The 19,793-nt window shown below is 47.7% G+C and overlaps 1 protein-coding gene and 1 long non-coding RNA gene across 8 annotated transcripts in view; one reads left to right on the top strand and one right to left on the bottom strand.

Annotated features, from left to right (window-relative positions):
* ENPP2 (ectonucleotide pyrophosphatase/phosphodiesterase 2) overlaps window positions 1–19,793 on the bottom strand; it is a 264,936-nt gene that overhangs the window by 62,936 nt on the left and 182,207 nt on the right. For all 7 annotated transcript variants that reach the window (XM_075352916.1, XM_075352917.1, XM_075352915.1 and 4 more), the window contains exons 18-19: window positions 18,857–19,029; window positions 12,919–12,967 (exon numbers count right to left, since the gene is read on the bottom strand). In XM_075352916.1, the coding sequence (XP_075209031.1) occupies window positions 12,919–12,967; window positions 18,857–19,029 (222 nt within the window). The remainder of the gene's footprint in view (window positions 1–12,918; window positions 12,968–18,856; window positions 19,030–19,793) is intronic.
* LOC142317029 (uncharacterized) overlaps window positions 1–19,793 on the top strand; it is a 109,102-nt gene that overhangs the window by 50,793 nt on the left and 38,516 nt on the right. The gene's annotated exons all lie outside the window — the stretch shown is intronic.

The following is a 19,793-nucleotide window of genomic DNA, read 5'->3' on the forward strand; positions in this document are numbered from 1 at the left end:
TGAGTCCCAGAATCGCCCCGGTTCCGCCTCTACGCGTTTCTCCGGACACGGATCATCAGGCGGCTTGATACAAGGCTTTGCCAACCGGTTTCAGGACAGCATGATGTCAGGATAAAGGGGGAGAGCCGATACACTTGGTTCTCCTTTTAAACCCTGCCGGTAGTGGGCCACCTCCATCCCCAGCCAAACAGCCCGTCCCCCCTCCCCTCCCCCATATGCCCAAGCACGCCCCCCATCACAGCATGACCAGCCCTCATGATGTAATATTACAACAAGATCCCTTTTCAGATGTTAAATCCCTCCAGCAATATGTACAGTAGAAGGGCGCGTGATTATCGCACCGGTGAACCACATGATTTGTCCCGTTCACAGACCATCTATTTTGGAATCATACATACTAGCAAGATGCCTCTGGGAACGCCCCTGATGCATTCCATGGTGTGACGCCGCTTGCGTTCCACGATCGGAACGTCAGGCGGAACCGGAAGTGACGTCACTGCCCGAAACCGGAAGTGACGTCAGTGGCCGAAACCGGAAGTGACGTCACGCGGTTACATACGGCCGGATGCATGGGCGGGGAACAGCAAAAGCATACCCGCCCCACAATAGATGTCATCCCTCAACCACTCCCACAATGGGATGCTATAACTTATTAATGGAGAGGCGGGGGAAAGGTATATTACCCCCAGATTCTAATGGGCATCTTAGATTCTCAAAATTTACTTTCATATATATATAATCCTGCTTTAACCTGGGGACATCCTGTATATACATACAGGCTATACTTATAACAACCCAGGGGTCGCATTAATGACCATATGCTATAACGTCACACCACCAAATTTACATCGAGAGAGCACCATCAGATAAACAGGGATATCCAGGAAACAGGGACAGACATGCAGGACTGGGGGAACACGCCAGACACAGGAGGGTGGGGGGGGGGGGGGGGGCGACAGGCAAAGGGACGGAGCACCCACTCCAGCACCAATCTGAATCCATTACACATATGAACATGTGCGTTAGGTCAATATTACCTCCCTATAACGGGATTCGGGCCAGCCAACTCCAGGAACCCCTAGAATCAACTCCAGGAATCAGAGAAAACAGGCGTATGAAATCTGCTCATTCAAACCTCCGGGCTGGACAGACTCCATTCTGAAAATCCATTCGCACTCCTTTCTCAACAGAGTCTTATCATGGTCACCACCTCTGGGATTGCTCTTCACCACCTCCAGTACCTGGAATTTTACTTCATGAATATTACCCCCATGTCGAGAATTCATATGTCTCCCCAGGGGGGTATCCCGTTTATTCCGTATGTCACCAAGGTGCTCTCCAACCCTCCTTCGTAACTCCCTCTTTGTCTTCCCCACATAGTCCATGGGACAAGTACACGTGGCCACATATATCAGTCCCATCGTCTTGCAGTTAGCGAAGGACCTTAGGAAGAATTCTCTCCCATTTTTTGAGCTTCTGGCGGACTTCGCAGGTCTCATGGAGTTACAATAGGAACAATCTCCACACCTGTAAAAACCACATATACCTCTATCTAACCACGTGCCGGGGGGTTTTGGTCTGGTGTAGCAGCTATGGACCAATCTGTCCCTAAGGGACCTCCCTTTCCTGTACGTGATGCTCGGTCTCTGTGAGATCATGTGCTTTACATCGGGATCCAGAGTCAAAATATCCCAATGTTTAAAAAGTACTCTGCGGACCCGCTCGCTCTGGCAATCAAATGTGCCAATCAGTCTGGTAATATCTTCGTCTTCTTTCTTTTTTCTACCGCAACCATGTAAGAGTACTGTTCTATCCTGCTTTTCCGCATGGTCCCTAGCCTGATATAATACTTTAGAGGGGTAGCCTCTATCTACAAAACGTCTGGTCATATCCCTCGCCTGAGACCGATACGTCTCCATAGTTGAGCAATTCCGTCTCAGCCGAAGGTATTGACCTTTGGGAATGCCATTCCTTAATGGGAAAGGATGATGACTATCCCACCTCAAAAGATTGTTAGTTGAAGTGGGCTTGCGATAAGTACTGGTGGAGAGGACTCCGTCTGGCTCTTTCTTGATGATCACATCCAAAAAGGGTAGTTCTTTTATATCTGCCTCAAAGGTGAAATGAAGATTTAGTTCATTCATATTAAGCAACTCTACAAACCTCACAAATGATGCACTGGACCCTGACCATAGGACAAATACGTCGTCTATATATCTTGACCACAACAAAATATGTGGCTGCCACCAGTGGTCCCCATCCATAAAGACGACGGTTTCTTCCCACCAGCCCAGGAAGAGGTTAGCATACGAGGGGGCACAAGGGCTCCCCATAGCTGTCCCCCTGAGCTGGTGGAAGTACTTACCGTCGAATCTAAAGAGGTTATGATGTAATATGAAATCCAGTAAATTCAACAGGAATCGATTATGATCCCGATGTTCCCTAGTTCTTGTGTTCAGATAATATTCGATTGCTTTTAATCCCAGAGTGTGAGGTATATTGCTATATAGAGCCTCCACATCAATTGAAGCCAGAAGGACGTCCTCTCCAACCGAAATCCCATCCAGCTTCCCTAATAGGTCGGCTGTGTCACGTGTATACGATGGAAGCGAGATGACAAAAGGACGCAAGACCTCATCAACATAAATGCCGCTGTTTTGCGTAAACGAATCCACACCCGATACAATGGGGCGGCCCTTCAACAGCTCCAGCCCCTTATGAACCTTGGGCAAGGTATAAAAGGTTGGCATGACTGGGCAAACGGGTTTCAAAAAATCAAATTCATTATTGCTCAACAGGCCACTAGTCCTTGCTTCCTCAAGTATCATGAGTAGGGATGCTCTATAATCCTCCAGAGGGTTGGAGGTAAGCACTTCATATGTATGTCTATCTTTCAATACACGGTGGCACATCTCAAGATACTTATCATGGCTCAAAATCACAAGGTTCCCACCCTTATCAGAGGGTTTTATTATTATATTCTCATTTTTTTCCAGGTCTTGCAGTGCCAAAAATTCATCATCAGTGAGGTTACGATCAAATCCATCATTCCTACGGGGGATCTTTTTGAGGTCCCTCTCTACAAGGTTCAAAAACAAATCGATATTGGTGGTGTCACCCTGCGGGGGCATCCTCACACTCTTGGCTTTTAGCTTAGTGAAGGGGCCACGTCCATTACTGTTAGCAATGTCCTGTTCTTGAAGGAGTCCCATGAGAGACCGAAATCCCTCTATGTCATCATCAGACAGTCCCAACCTCCTACAGCTCTCTCTATCATTTTTAAGGAAGAATTTTCTCCATTTTAATTTTCTCCCAAAGAGCTGTATGTCTTTAACCCAATGAAAGCAATTATAATCATTCGTGGGTACGAATGAAAGACCCTTTCTTAAGATGTTATACTGCTTCTCATTGGGAATAAAGTTGGATAAATTGATAATTTGACTCCTATTCAGCCCTCCACCCTGTGTTAGCTCAGCCGTTAATTCACCCGGTTCCTTAGATGATAGGCCCGGGAGACCCCCTGCTCTAAAAAAGATGGAGTCTTTGTTCCACCTGATGCTGCAGAAGTGGATACATATGCCCACCCAGATTCCTGTCCAAAGGATCTCGTGTTTATGGGATCTCTTGTGGGATAGATATTCCTTCCTCCCCGTCTCCATCTTCTATTCTGCCGTCTGCCTCTATTATTAAACCGGGCTTCTCCTCCAACCCTTTCGGTGTCCGATACCTCCTGATCCGAAGAGGAGATATCAGTATCCCTTTGGGCTGGACTCACAAAATTATAAGCCTGGTTCGTGGAGAACTCTCTAAGATCTCTCTGAAATTGCAGATGCTTCCTTTCTTTGATGTAACCTTGATATTTCTCTATAGAGACCTGTAAGGCACTCTCCCTCTTATTAAAGTCAGGATCTGATTTAAATTTGAGGATACTCTCTATGTCTAAGTTTAATTTGGTGGTGGCTTGTTCCAAAAGTGTCCTCTCCTCCTGTATCAGCAATGTCATGAATCTAAGGGAGGACTCTATTGATTCCTTCTGCCACGCTTCCAAAAGCCTAGAACTTGAGGTACGGGGGGGATGGGTGAAGATTAATTCTCAGGCCTTTGGGAACAATTCTGTTCTTGAGGTAGTTTTCAAGAGCCTTAATCTCCCACCAAGATTTCGTGTACTCTTTATAAGAGGAGTACAAATCACCAAACTTGGTCTTGAGGGAGGTGACACCAATCCCACCTTCAGGAGTTTCCTTTGTGCAGAACGCCTGATTTGCGTCCTCAACCCAGGAGTTAATATCAATGGGACCTGTCAGAAAGCTGGCCATACTCATGAAACTGTATGAAAAAAAGGGGGGGTGTTGTGTAACTAATCATATAACCCTTTAAAAATCTTGAATTTTATTAATACTTATTTAAAATCCACAACCTTTGTGCAAATACAATGTGAAATAAAGAGGGAAGAAGGTAAGATGCTTACCCTTTACAATAGCCCTCCCTCCTGTCCACTACCTACCGCGGGGGTCGGCACCCTGATAGCTACGAAAATGGCGCCCCCACTCTGCGGTGGCTGACCCTGTAATGTCCCTAAGAAAGCCCTCAAATAGATGATGAAAAACAGATAAAGTCAAGGGTCACAGACAGGGTACACTCATCCTTCAGTGGACAGAAAGATTGGGACAACACACATGAACACCTGGTTCAGACCACCTCTAAAGTCATTGGTGATTCCGGGGTAATCGTACAGACCGCAGATAGCAGATACATTAGGTGTATAGTCCTATATAACCCCAAAAGGCAATGTCTGTAGCAAATGCATGCATTAGATGCCGAAACGTAAGCCTAGGTATGCACAGTAATAAACATTAAGGTGCTTAGTGAAATAAAGTGTGCAGACTAATGAACACACCCTGGCCTCCGATGCTGGCTCTTACATACGGCCGGTTTGCTCCTGCACAAAATAAATCAGCGCATACCCAGTGCAACTGCCTAGGAACAACCAAATATGATCATTGAGGTTGGTCAAAAATAAAACACATCAAACACTTATCGTGTGAGGAGGGTTCATGTGTGAGTCCCAGAATCGCCCCGGTTCCGCCTCTACGCGTTTCTCCACCAAATTTACATCGAGAGAGCACCATCAGATAAACAGGGATATCCAGGAAACAGGGACAGACATCCAGTCCTGCATATATATATGAAAGTATACCTTTGCTTACCTAGGCTTACGTTTCGGCATCTAATGCATGCATTTGCTACAGACATTGCCTTTTGGGGTTATATAGGACTATACACCTAATGTATCTGCTATCTGCGGTCTGTACGATTACCCCGGAATCACCAATGACTTTAGAGGTGGTCTGAACCAGGTGTTCATGTGTGTTGTCCCAATCTTTCTGTCCACTGAAGGATGAGTGTACCCTGTCTGTGACCCTTGACTTTATCTGTTTTTCATCATCTATTTGAGGGCTTTCTTAGGGACATTACAGGGTCAGCCACCGCAGAGTGGGGGCGCCATTTTCGTAGCTATCAGGGTGCCGACCCCCGCGGTAGGTAGTGGACAGGAGGGAGGGCTATTGTAAAGGGTAAGCATCTTACCTTCTTCCCTCTTTATTTCACATTGTATTTGCACAAAGGTTGTGGATTTTAAATAAGTATTAATAAAATTCAAGATTTTTAAAGGGTTATATGATTAGTTACACAACACCCCCCCTTTTTTTCATACAGTTTCATGAGTATAGCCAGCTTTCTGACAGGTCCCATTGATATTAACTCCTGGGTTGAGGACGCAAATCAGGCGTTCTGCACAAAGGAAACTCCTGAAGGTGGGATTGGTGTCACCTCCCTCAAGACCAAGTTTGGTGATTTGTACTCATCTTATAAAGAGTACACGAAATCTTGGTGGGAGATTAAGGCTCTTGAAAACTACCTCAAGAACAGAATTGTTCCCAAAGGCCTGAGAATTAATCTTCACCCATCCCCCCGTACCTCAAGTTCTAGGCTTTTGGAAGCGTGGCAGAAGGAATCAATAGAGTCCTCCCTTAGATTCATGACATTGCTGATACAGGAGGAGAGGACACTTTTGGAACAAGCCACCACCAAATTAAACTTAGACATAGAGAGTATCCTCAAATTTAAATCAGATCCTGACTTTAATAAGAGGGAGAGTGCCTTACAGGTCTCTATAGAGAAATATCAAGGTTACATCAAAGAAAGGAAGCATCTGCAATTTCAGAGAGATCTTAGAGAGTTCTCCACGAACCAGGCTTATAATTTTGTGAGTCCAGCCCAAAGGGATACTGATATCTCCTCTTCGGATCAGGAGGTATCGGACACCGAAAGGGTTGGAGGAGAAGCCCGGTTTAATAATAGAGGCAGACGGCAGAATAGAAGATGGAGACGGGGAGGAAGGAATATCTATCCCACAAGAGATCCCATAAACACGAGATCCTTTGGACAGGAATCTGGGTGTGCATATGTATCCACTTCTGCAGCATCAGGTGGAACAAAGACTCCATCTTTTTTAGAGCAGGGGGTCTCCCGGGCCTATCATCTAAGGAACCGGGTGAATTAACGGCTGAGCTAACACAGGGTGGAGGGCTGAATAGGAGTCAAATTATCAATTTATCCAACTTTATTCCCAATGAGAAGCAGTATAACATCTTAAGAAAGGGTCTTTCATTCGTACCCACGAATGATTATAATTGCTTTCATTGGGTTAAAGACATACAGCTCTTTGGGAGAAAATTAAAATGGAGAAAATTCTTCCTTAAAAATGATAGAGAGAGCTGTAGGAGGTTGGGACTGTCTGATGATGACATAGAGGGATTTCGGTCTCTCATGGGACTCCTTCAAGAACAGGACATTGCTAACAGTAATGGACGTGGCCCCTTCACTAAGCTAAAAGCCAAGAGTGTGAGGATGCCCCCGCAGGGTGACACCACCAATATCGATTTGTTTTTGAACCTTGTAGAGAGGGACCTCAAAAAGATCCCCCGTAGGAATGATGGATTTGATCGTAACCTCACTGATGATGAATTTTTGGCACTGCAAGACCTGGAAAAAAATGAGAATATAATAATAAAACCCTCTGATAAGGGTGGGAACCTTGTGATTTTGAGCCATGATAAGTATCTTGAGATGTGCCACCGTGTATTGAAAGATAGACATACATATGAAGTGCTTACCTCCAACCCTCTGGAGGATTATAGAGCATCCCTACTCATGATACTTGAGGAAGCAAGGACTAGTGGCCTGTTGAGCAATAATGAATTTGATTTTTTGAAACCCGTTTGCCCAGTCATGCCAACCTTTTATACCTTGCCCAAGGTTCATAAGGGGCTGGAGCTGTTGAAGGGCCGCCCCATTGTATCGGGTGTGGATTCGTTTACGCAAAACAGCGGCATTTATGTTGATGAGGTCTTGCGTCCTTTTGTCATCTCGCTTCCATCGTATACACGTGACACAGCCGACCTATTAGGGAAGCTGGATGGGATTTCGGTTGGAGAGGACGTCCTTCTGGCTTCAATTGATGTGGAGGCTCTATATAGCAATATACCTCACACTCTGGGATTAAAAGCAATCGAATATTATCTGAACACAAGAACTAGGGAACATCGGGATCATAATCGATTCCTGTTGAATTTACTGGATTTCATATTACATCATAACCTCTTTAGATTCGACGGTAAGTACTTCCACCAGCTCAGGGGGACAGCTATGGGGAGCCCTTGTGCCCCCTCGTATGCTAACCTCTTCCTGGGCTGGTGGGAAGAAACCGTCGTCTTTATGGATGGGGACCACTGGTGGCAGCCACATATTTTGTTGTGGTCAAGATATATAGACGACGTATTTGTCCTATGGTCAGGGTCCAGTGCATCATTTGTGAGGTTTGTAGAGTTGCTTAATATGAATGAACTAAATCTTCATTTCACCTTTGAGGCAGATATAAAAGAACTACCCTTTTTGGATGTGATCATCAAGAAAGAGCCAGACGGAGTCCTCTCCACCAGTACTTATCGCAAGCCCACTTCAACTAACAATCTTTTGAGGTGGGATAGTCATCATCCTTTCCCATTAAGGAATGGCATTCCCAAAGGTCAATACCTTCGGCTGAGACGGAATTGCTCAACTATGGAGACGTATCGGTCTCAGGCGAGGGATATGACCAGACGTTTTGTAGATAGAGGCTACCCCTCTAAAGTATTATATCAGGCTAGGGACCATGCGGAAAAGCAGGATAGAACAGTACTCTTACATGGTTGCGGTAGAAAAAAGAAAGAAGACGAAGATATTACCAGACTGATTGGCACATTTGATTGCCAGAGCGAGCGGGTCCGCAGAGTACTTTTTAAACATTGGGATATTTTGACTCTGGATCCCGATGTAAAGCACATGATCTCACAGAGACCGAGCATCACGTACAGGAAAGGGAGGTCCCTTAGGGACAGATTGGTCCATAGCTGCTACACCAGACCAAAACCCCCCGGCACGTGGTTAGATAGAGGTATATGTGGTTTTTACAGGTGTGGAGATTGTTCCTATTGTAACTCCATGAGACCTGCGAAGTCCGCCAGAAGCTCAAAAAATGGGAGAGAATTCTTCCTAAGGTCCTTCGCTAACTGCAAGACGATGGGACTGATATATGTGGCCACGTGTACTTGTCCCATGGACTATGTGGGGAAGACAAAGAGGGAGTTACGAAGGAGGGTTGGAGAGCACCTTGGTGACATACGGAATAAACGGGATACCCCCCTGGGGAGACATATGAATTCTCGACATGGGGGTAATATTCATGAAGTAAAATTCCAGGTACTGGAGGTGGTGAAGAGCAATCCCAGAGGTGGTGACCATGATAAGACTCTGTTGAGAAAGGAGTGCGAATGGATTTTCAGAATGGAGTCTGTCCAGCCCGGAGGTTTGAATGAGCAGATTTCATACGCCTGTTTTCTCTGATTCCTGGAGTTGATTCTAGGGGTTCCTGGAGTTGGCTGGCCCGAATCCCGTTATAGGGAGGTAATATTGACCTAACGCACATGTTCATATGTGTAATGGATTCAGATTGGTGCTGGAGTGGGTGCTCCGTCCCTTTGCCTGTCGCCCCCCCCCCACCCTCCTGTGTCTGGCGTGTTCCCCCAGTCCTGCATGTCTGTCCCTGTTTCCTGGATATCCCTGTTTATCTGATGGTGCTCTCTCGATGTAAATTTGGTGGTGTGACGTTATAGCATATGGTCATTAATGCGACCCCTGGGTTGTTATAAGTATAGCCTGTATGTATATACAGGATGTCCCCAGGTTAAAGCAGGATTATATATATATGAAAGTAAATTTTGAGAATCTAAGATGCCCATTAGAATCTGGGGGTAATATATCTTTCCCCCGCCTCTCCATTAATAAGTTATAGCATCCCATTGTGGGAGTGGTTGAGGGATGACATCTATTGTGGGGCGGGTATGCTTTTGCTGTTCCCCGCCCATGCATCCGGCCGTATGTAACCGCGTGACGTCACTTCCGGTTTCGGCCACTGACGTCACTTCCGGTTTCGGGCAGTGACGTCACTTCCGGTTCCGCCTGACGTTCCGATCGTGGAACGCAAGCGGCGTCACACCATGGAATGCATCAGGGGGCGTTCCCAGAGGCATCTTGCTAGTATGTATGATTCCAAAATAGATGGTCTGTGAACGGGACAAATCATGTGGTTCACCGGTGCGATAATCACGCGCCCTTCTACTGTACATATTGCTGGAGGGATTTAACATCTGAAAAGGGATCTTGTTGTAATATTACATCATGAGGGCTGGGCATGCTGTGATGGGGGGCGTGCTTGGGCATATGGGGGAGGGGAGGGGGGACGGGCTGTTTGGCTGGGGATGGAGGTGGCCCACTACCGGCAGGGTTTAAAAGGAGAACCAAGTGTATCGGCTCTCCCCCTTTATCCTGACATCATGCTGTCCTGAAACCGGTTGGCAAAGCCTTGTATCAAGCCTCCTGATGATCCGTGTCCGGAGAAACGCGTAGAGGCGGAACCGGGGCGATTCTGGGACTCACACATGAACCCTCCTCACACGATAAGTGTTTGATGTGTTTTATTTTTGACCAACCTCAATGATCATATTTGGTTGTTCCTAGGCAGTTGCACTGGGTATGCGCTGATTTATTTTGTGCAGGAGCAAACCGGCCGTATGTAAGAGCCAGCATCGGAGGCCAGGGTGTGTTCATTAGTCTGCACACTTTATTTCACTAAGCACCTTAATGTTTATTACTGTGCATACCTAGGCTTACGTTTCGGCATCTAATGCATGCATTTGCTACAGACATTGCCTTTTGGGGTTATATAGGACTATACACCTAATGTATCTGCTATCTGCGGTCTGTACGATTACCCCGGAATCACCAATGACTTTAGAGGTGGTCTGAACCAGGTGTTCATGTGTGTTGTCCCAATCTTTCTGTCCACTGAAGGATGAGTGTACCCTGTCTGTGACCCTTGACTTTATCTGTTTTTCATCATCTATTTGAGGGCTTTCTTAGGGACATTACAGGGTCAGCCACCGCAGAGTGGGGGCGCCATTTTCGTAGCTATCAGGGTGCCGACCCCCGCGGTAGGTAGTGGACAGGAGGGAGGGCTATTGTAAAGGGTAAGCATCTTACCTTCTTCCCTCTTTATTTCACATTGTATTTGCACAAAGGTTGTGGATTTTAAATAAGTATTAATAAAATTCAAGATTTTTAAAGGGTTATATGATTAGTTACACAACACCCCCCCTTTTTTTCATACAACTCCTCATCCGATGCTCAAGGCTCTATCCTGGGACCGCTATGCTTCTCCATCTATACCTTTAGCCTGAAACAGCTCATAAAGTCTTGGGATTTTAGGACCACCTATATGTGGACATTCAGATCTACCTCTGTGTCACGGGTAACAGACAGTCATGTGGTTTCTGGCCATAGAAGGTCACGTCGTTTGGCTGCACAAAATTGCTCCCTGACGTTCCATTGTTCTTGCTGTCAGTATTCATTGGTTTGGGTATCTTTCCTGCTGGATTCATCTCCCTCCCCCTTTTTGACCCAGCAGGAGCTTGCCTTCCACCCAGCTGCTGATCATCAGCATTATCTTGGTGCTTAAATACCCCTTTTTTCCTTGGACTGGTGCTGGTGGTGATATTTTTAGTTCATTCAAGCCTTGGTTGCAAGCTTGTAGCTTGTACACCCCTTTGGTATCATTGCTGAAAACTTTGCTGAACCTCTACCTTTCAATTGTTCACAAGTAGTTCATGCATTTTCCCCATGTGTCCTCCTTGTGTTGTCTATATCGTTTAGTGGGGTTGACGAAGAGCTCATCCCATCCATTCCCTATTTAGGGCCCAGCACTAGGGATACCTAGGGTCAGGAATCTGGCTCAACACATGTGCGGACCCTATCTAGGGTCGTGAGGGACTCCAGGGACCAGCACTAGGTTCGGTCAGGTGTCACCATCTTACCTTCCCTAGACACAGGGTTCTCTTCCCTTTCACTTGGTATTTCCCCGTACCTAGCGTGACACTCAGGCCAAGACATCAACGCTCTTCTGTTCAGAAGTCTATCAGCCATATCCTCATAGAATGGTAGAGTTGGAAGGGAACTCAAGGGCCATCGGGTCCAACCCCCTGTGAGTGCAGGTTTTCCTAAACCATCCCACCTAAATGTTTATCCAGTTTCCGCTTGAAGATTTCCATTGATGGAGAGCTCACCTCCTACCAAGTTTTTCCTAATGTCTTATTCCTTCTCATCACGCTTCCTAAAGCTCAATATGGACAAAATCAAACTAATCATCTTATATCCTTCTCACATAGCCCCTCTCCAAAGTCTATCTAATCTATCACAATAAGGGACATTATGCTTTCCTCTGTACCGGTAGTCTGCTGCCTCAGAGTAATCCTCAGCTCTGCCATAGTCTTCAAACAACAAGTCCAAGCTCTTACAACCTCCAACTAAAACATATATTTCCATAATTCATCTCTTATTCAAGCTTGAATCTACTACTGCAACATCCGTCTCTGTGGCCTCCCAACTAAAACTCTCGAACATCTCCAGTCCATCCTTAACTTCGCTGCCCAATTTATCCTACTCTTGCTACTCCTTCACCTCTCCCCACTGTACATCCTTTCACTGGCTTCAGATTCCCCAAGGAATCCAGTTTAAACTATTACTGAGATTATATGTGGGGAGGTATCAGGCATTTCATCAGTCTCCTGCATACATCAGCAAACTAATGTAATCTCCTATCCTCCCATGACGTCCTTCTTTTGTCCACACTCCCATGTTCCCTGCCTCCTAGACTTCTCGAGTATCCCCTGAAATTCTGTGCTCCAACATGTCCAATTGTTGGCCAGAATTGAAACCTTCTGACGCAAACTGAAAACTCATTTGTTTAGGAAAGCCTACAACCTGCAATAACCCTTTGACGTACCATCTCCTTACTCAGGATTATGTAGACTAAGCCCATGAAGGCAGGGCCACCTTCCTTCTGTACCAGTCTGTCACTTAAATTGTAACATTGGGAATCCAATGGTCCTTGAAAAATAAAATAAAAATGTTCGCTTCAAAAAACACACAGAGAGGACATTTTAGGACTAGGATATTTTTGAAAGAAATTTTTAAAAACATTGTGTAAATTTGAAACTTTTCAATGAAGAAAGGGGGCTCAGCGTCTGGTCGTATCCCCTTTGCTACAGGTTGGTCAAAACCAGTACATGACCTCTCTCTCTCCCCAGAGGAGTTGGAGTGTATTCAAGCAAAAAAGGTTGGAGAACCGGTGGAGGAATATTAAAATAGTTGGAAAGGGAAATAGTGCACCACAACTAATCCACCCTTTCTAGGGTGGATCTAATACATCAGCATAGCAAGGAGGAGGAGCATGCTTTTCAAGTGATAGCACTTTTTTGTTCTTACCGTCAGTTCCTTTAAGATACAGTCGTTTATTCAGCTCCTCAGCCTTATTCTTTATATGAAAGATAAAATATTAAAGAAATAAAAAAAAGTTATGATTTGGCAAAATTGTTCAACTCCCAAAAAGAATAAATAAATCTCTCAGGCACCATTGATCGAAGGCCATTCTAAAAGTCAATGTGTGACCCCTTACAAAGCTTCAGACCAGGGTCTTCGTATAAAAAAAACCCCCCAAAAACCCCATAGACATACATTGGTAGAGAATTCATTAATAGCCCAAATTCAGATCCCATCATGTGGAGTTTCTTTAGTATTTAGATAGTGGCAGAGAACATCTTCCCTTGTTGGTGATGTGTATGAAGGGGGCTGGCTGAGTGTAAGAAGTGACACGCTCACAAGGGCCTGGGGAGACTGGTTACCGGGTGGCGGTTCCAGTTCTGCAGCTGCTGGGACGCCGCGGTGGCCAGGCTCTTTTCCGTGACCCCGGTGGTGTTTAATAAAGATGTAGGGGATGATGGTTGTCATTCGTCACACCACCTGTGGTAAGCGGCAAGTTCGGGTGCCGCCGCTGCGAGATAGGGGCTGGGGGTGACGCAGCTTAGATGGTGTAGCCCTCCACAGGTAGAGCTAGGCCCCAGGGCAGATGGGGGTGGTAGTAGTAGTCTATTGTGGCTGTGTGTCGCCCTGGGCAAGCCAGGGGACACAGGACACAACACCACCACACCCCACATCCCAGGTAGGAACACCACAGTCAAAACACAAATCCTTGTTGCCCTCTTCCAGAGACTGTTGATGCACACCAGGGGGTGGGCCAGGCGGTTGGCTCCGCCCACCGAGGAGGTCACAGTGCTGGAGGAGGGAGGAAAACAGGCAGATTAGCTCAGGAGGAGCTTGAGTGAACATCGAGAGAAAGTCCAGTGAAGGGCTAGAGTAAACCACAAGGAGTGAAAGTAGAAAGGAGAAAAGTAGAAAGTGACAGAAAAGCCTGAAGGTCCGTGACTGTGTGTCCGGACGGAACCAGCAAGGTTGACAACGACGGTGGCTGTCCGGAGTGGGACGGTTCGGAGGTTCCTGGAAGGACCCCGTTGGCTGTGTGCCCGGTGGTCTGGAGCAGTGTTCCGAAGGACAGTCAGCACCAGGACAGGGGCCTTTCGGACCCCAGCAGGGCTAGGAGTCGTCAGATCTGCTAAATCCGTTAGTGAAGGGGACGTAGATCTCCCAGCAACAAAGTCCCGATTGACGGCAACAGCCCGACCATTACCGGGGAGACACCGCCACCGCCAAGGCACCAGTTTCCCCAGGGCCAGCGCCTGCGGGCAAAGTGTAGAGCTCCTCCGGCCCAGATTGCAGCCGGGGAGCGGGTAACCGGAGGGAATCCACCGCTACCACCATCAGAACACAAGGTGCAGGGAAGAGTGACAACACCGTTAACTACCGGGAGTGCAGGTGCAACCGTCTGTGGGACCGTCCTACCAGCCGTTTGTTTACCGAACAAACTGTCCGTGTCTCAGGCTGAGTGAGTACCACAGTGCCGCAAGGCACAGCGCTGCCCCCGCGTCCCTGCGCCCTCCAGGCCCTACACTTCACATCTCTTCACCGGGCCCCGGGATCACCAACCCCTACCCACGGAGGGGCAACACAACACCTGGCTGCTCCCATCACCAACCCCGGGCTCCCCATCCAAAGCAGCGGTGGTGCAATCACCACAACCGTGGGTGGCGTCACGAACTATAACCCCAACAAACACCCCCCCCCCTTTTCACTCACGGGCGAGGAGTGTCGCTCGAGACACCCCGGGATCCGGCCCGCAGCTCGAGCCACCAGGAGCAACTGCCGGACCCGAGCAGAAGGGGTGAGCGCGGTGTGCTGACACCCTCCTCCCCGCCCGCGACAGCTGGTGTGGAGAATAATGGACCAACTGATGACTCAGGGGTGCAGTCAATAGATGTTTACTCACTGTAGCCGGTTACACACAAGCCGTGGACCACCCTTGGAGTGCCGATCCTGGGTAGTTCGGAGGTAGATTCTGGTGCAATTTCTGTAGTGTACTCTTTACCTGACCAACTTCTGCACTGGTTTCGCACTCCTGACTTGTGACCTTGTGACGCCCTGGCAAAACCAGGTGTCACACAGTCAGGCCCCCGCACAACACCTTTCCACAAAGGGTTACATACAGCCGACCTGAAACCCTAGTCACCTTCCCCTAGAGTAGGACAGACACACCAGTGGGTCAGACCAGGCGGATGAGAAACACCCACCTAGGGATCTAGTGAACCAGGGGTGGGAGGAAAGTGGTAAAGAAGTTCAAGTTGTGGAGAAGTGAGGAGTGGAGGTTCAGGTGCAGGAGCAGAGCAGTGTAGCTCCAGCAAAGTGCCGATTAAGAAAGGAAGGCGTCGGGGTTGGAGCCCCGGTGTACTTGGTAGGTGGCAGACGGTGACCCGTGTCTGTAGGAAACGGGAAGACGGCTGCCGGAGATCCGAGGTGGACCGGGACAGGGTTGGAGCCCGCTGGTACCGACACCAATGAACCGACCCGGAAACCGTGCACAACAGGGGTACTTGGACCCTGAAGCCAGGACCGGAACCAACGGCCTGGCTAATTAGCCAATTGAGGGCAGGATTACAGGTCTTGTCCCAACCGAAGTCCAAAAAGCAGACAACCACCCACCAAAAAGGGATAGGGCATCCGCCATGGCCCGGTAGATCCTGTAGGGTCAGCGTCAGCGGGCAAGGCTCCCAACAGAAAGGACCAGGAGCGGACTCCCGTGTTGCACGCCAGGAGGTCCAACACACTAAACACAGAAGTGCAGAGGGAAGTGATACGGATCACCAGCCCGGGTGTGGGACCAGATACACCCAATCGCGGCAGCCGGCCACCATCCACGTGATTTATTTAACCGTGAGTAACCTAACATCCCCCGGTCCAACCGGGCGCGCCGGCCCCTGCAGTCACCATCCCCAGCACAGAGACACTGGTCCCTGGGGCATCCATCCCTACCCACAGAGGGGTTAACATCCAGCTGCCAATCCATCATCCCTGGGAGACCCACAGCAGCAGCGGTGGTGCCACACTTCACCACACACCGTGGGTGACGTCACAGACAGTTACAACAAATCCCGTACAAATACGTCCCCCCCCTCCCCTTTTAGTTGAAGTGTCTGCGCGACCCCCGGGTCCAGTAGAATCCCTCAAGCTACACTGCGGATCCGGATCCGAGCAGTGCCGGCTGCTGGTACGGGGGCGGTACACCCTCGCTCATCCTGTCCAGTGCCAATGAACCCTATTGGGTAGAATGAAGCTCTTTCCCTTTGGTCCGTCTTGGGTCACTTTCAAGTAAATTCGTGTGCGTTGGTAGCTTCGGTGCTTGGAGACACCTCAGCCACTGGTTTCACTAGGGAGCCCGTGGGTTTAATCTCCGCTAGCCTGGGGACCAGTCCTCGAATTGCGACAGTGTCCCTCTACTCGTTGATTATATGTGGAACGAGGCCACGGGGTAGTATTGGAATTCCCACGGGTTTTGGGGCCCTTCTATCTATGCCCGGGCCGAGCGGAACCAACTCCAGACCGCAGGTCTTTTCTCCTCCACTGCTCCTCTCCAACTCTGTACTAACCCACTTCACAAGACACCTCTGTTCCCACTCAGCTGACTCCACTCCCCGCTCTGGTTCGGGTATAATCACGCCCTTACCAGGTTTTGTGATGTGTTGCTAAGTGAGTGTGCTGTGCTTTTGTATGAAACTGCATTGACCTCCTTCCTTACCCAGGATCGAATATCACACCTCTGGCAGAGGTGCAGTACCTCTGTCGCGATTGAAGCCTCAGGGGAGCCACAGAAGCTTTAAAAGGGTTGTCCACTACTAGGATAACCCCTTCTGATTCCAGGTTTCCACCAGGTAAAATAATAAAGCCTATACTCCCTACACACATTTCTAATGGTGTCTGAGATCGCAATGTTGAAGGCACACATGGGGTTGTGGCATCACACGAACCCTGTGCGCAATCAGCTACAGTTCCTGTCTCCCCTCCTTTGGACAAAATGAATGTATCAACAGGAAGTGAGCTCTGCTGCTGCCGCTCACTTCCTGTTGATTTCTCTCATGTCCGAAAGCGGGCAGAAGGAAACCAGCGCTGATTGGATGTGAAGCTCTTGTGATATCACAACCCCACATGAGCCCTGGCACCGCAATCCTAGACACAGCTGGAAGGGCACTGGGATGGGTAGAGAGTATGGAGTTTATTATTTTATCTGGGTGAAACGTGGAAGAAGAAGGGGTTGTCCTAGTAGTAGACCACCCCTTTAATATCAACTTTAAATCCAATTTTTTTGATTGAGTATATGGCGAATGAGTGTAAACATTTTCTGGAGTATGCGTTTAATGTATAAGCTTCATGAACATTGGTGTTCCATGTATAAATTTAGAATCAATCAGCAGGGCCAGCCCCTTGGGAATATGTTAGGAAGTTCAATTGTTTTCAATTTGCAACCACTCAAGAACTTTCTATGCAATCGGGTATTCATAGATCTGAGCAACATTAAATAAACCAGGTTCCAGGATCATTTAACTACGCATGGCCATTATTTCTTTAACTTCTTCCTGACCAGTTTTATAATTTTGGGTGCATTTGTTTTCCTTCCCTTATTCTAAGAGCCAAACCCAAAAATTATCTACTTTTCACAAAAATTCCTGGCCGCCATGGTGTCATCTCAGCTCCACTCACTGCTGTTACAGGCAGATGACGGCTGGGTAATGCATCCATCATCTGATCAATTATGGTACAGGTTCAGCTCCTGAACAAACATCATGCATGGGACCCGACATGTCTGGAAGGGGTTAAATACAGTACATCAAAATTAAGGTTCCAGTGTGCTCCGTACGCTATAGGTCCGCTTGTTATTTGTTAGGACAAAGGCAGATGCCAAAAAAGAAACCCCCTCCATGACACATGTGAAGGAAGGTGCTGGCCCAAAGCTGCATAGACGCCACACTCCTTTGCCATGGGGACTTCGTGTACGGATGTGATTTCGGATAGGTTGTATGACACTTTCCGGTTTCTTCAGGTTGGCAACTATCACCCCACTGGCAATATGGCCATAGACAATTAGTAACACAGGCAACACCAGAACTCGCTTAGCCAACCAAAAACATTCATTTTTATTCTTTACAATGTTATGACAGACATTGCCTTTCTCTCCTTGCTTCCTTTCAAGTGTAGGGTATGACTCCTCGACTTGTTCCCCTCTGCTATCTTGGATCTCTTCCTCAAGCTTCAAGGTCCAATTTTCCTTCCCCCTGACTCCATTCACCTTCGATCGATTCTGGGCCCCAACGGCTCTCTAGCCGGAAGACACTTTAAGCCGTCTCGAGATTACCTCAGGGTTCCCTGACTGGCCCCAGCACCGAGGCCATGTCTTCTCTCATTAGAACCCTATTCTACACTGGCTCCTCTTGAGACCTCCCCCCCCCCCCAATTGTCCTTTTTCCCGCATCGGTCACTTCCTCTTTAACCCTGCCTCTACCATCCTGCTCCCATCTTCGCTCAACCACCAAGCGGCGCCCTTGGTGACAGTACCGCTCTTCTGTACCTGGAACCTGCACTAGCTAGCAGCATAACACATTAAACATATACAATTGGTATAACACACAAAAGACGTGGCATAAACAGTACAGGGGCAAGTCCACCCTCTACATATGCACACCCCCACGCCATTCAAGATCATGCTCTGCAAAACCCCATTTTTTGGTACCAGCAGTGGTGCCCTCAGCCCTTAGCAAGTTATCCCTTATTCTTTGGGCTTGCAATTTTGGGAAAACCCTTTTAACTGCATCTTTCTGCATTTAGACGACAAAGTGGTGAGAATGACCTAATAAGTAGCAGAGTTATCAATCCACACTACTTGTACCATGTACAAAAGAAATAACGGGCATTTGTTAGGCTCTACCTTGTCATCACAAGAACACCCGAGCTCTTCATTTACGGTGGATTGGGAAAGCACTATAGGCACTGGTTTGGAGACTTCGTCAGGTACTGCTGGCTTGTGAGAGGCTGCACGTAACAGGTGATTTAGGCTTCCATGACTGCCATTGTTGGGGGCAGGTTTCAAGCCCAAAAGATCTGGTGATACAAAAGGTCATGAAAAAAAAAAATGGCACATGCAGATAGGACTGCAGACTGGCAACAAAAATGTACTCCCCTGCTCCCTCTCCTATCACCCACCATCAGCAGCGCGCTACAACCATGGTGAACACAAAATAGACCTTGATTATATGGAAAGTGGTATGCAATAGTGCACCACCAATGATGTCAGACAATGCAGCTACTATGGGGCCCATGAGTTGAGGGGTCAGAGTGCCAGAACCCCCTCCCACTGCTCAACTGTATCGGCATCCTGGTTGACGATACAGTTGAAAGCAATGATGAAAGAAGGAGCGATCCACTGACAATCCCAACTCCATCATTATCCCTTGCCTTCTGACAACTCAGCGCAGCTGGTGCAATGCAGTCACTACAGCGTGCCCACTCAGCAAAGAGATGAGCAGAGCTGTAGAAGACATGCTGATGAGACTGGAGCAGTGGGGGACCGTAGAGAGGTGAATGAAATAATATATTAGATTTTTGTTTTGAAATCAGTGAGTACACCGGTAGCCATAATACTATACGGATGATTATGAGGGGTGCATTATTCTGTATGGAGGACTATGGGGGTACATTATTCTATATGGAGGACTATAGGCTCTGCATTATTTATATGGAGGACTATGAGTTCTGTATTCTATATGGAAGACTTTGGGATGTGCATTATTTTATATGGAGGACTAGAGGGTCTGCATTATTTTATATGGAGGACAATGGGGTGTGCATTATATGAGTTGAACTAA

The sequence above is a fragment of the Anomaloglossus baeobatrachus genome, chromosome 6, assembly GCF_048569485.1.
Source record: "Anomaloglossus baeobatrachus isolate aAnoBae1 chromosome 6, aAnoBae1.hap1, whole genome shotgun sequence".
Lineage (NCBI taxonomy): Eukaryota > Metazoa > Chordata > Amphibia > Anura > Aromobatidae > Anomaloglossus > Anomaloglossus baeobatrachus.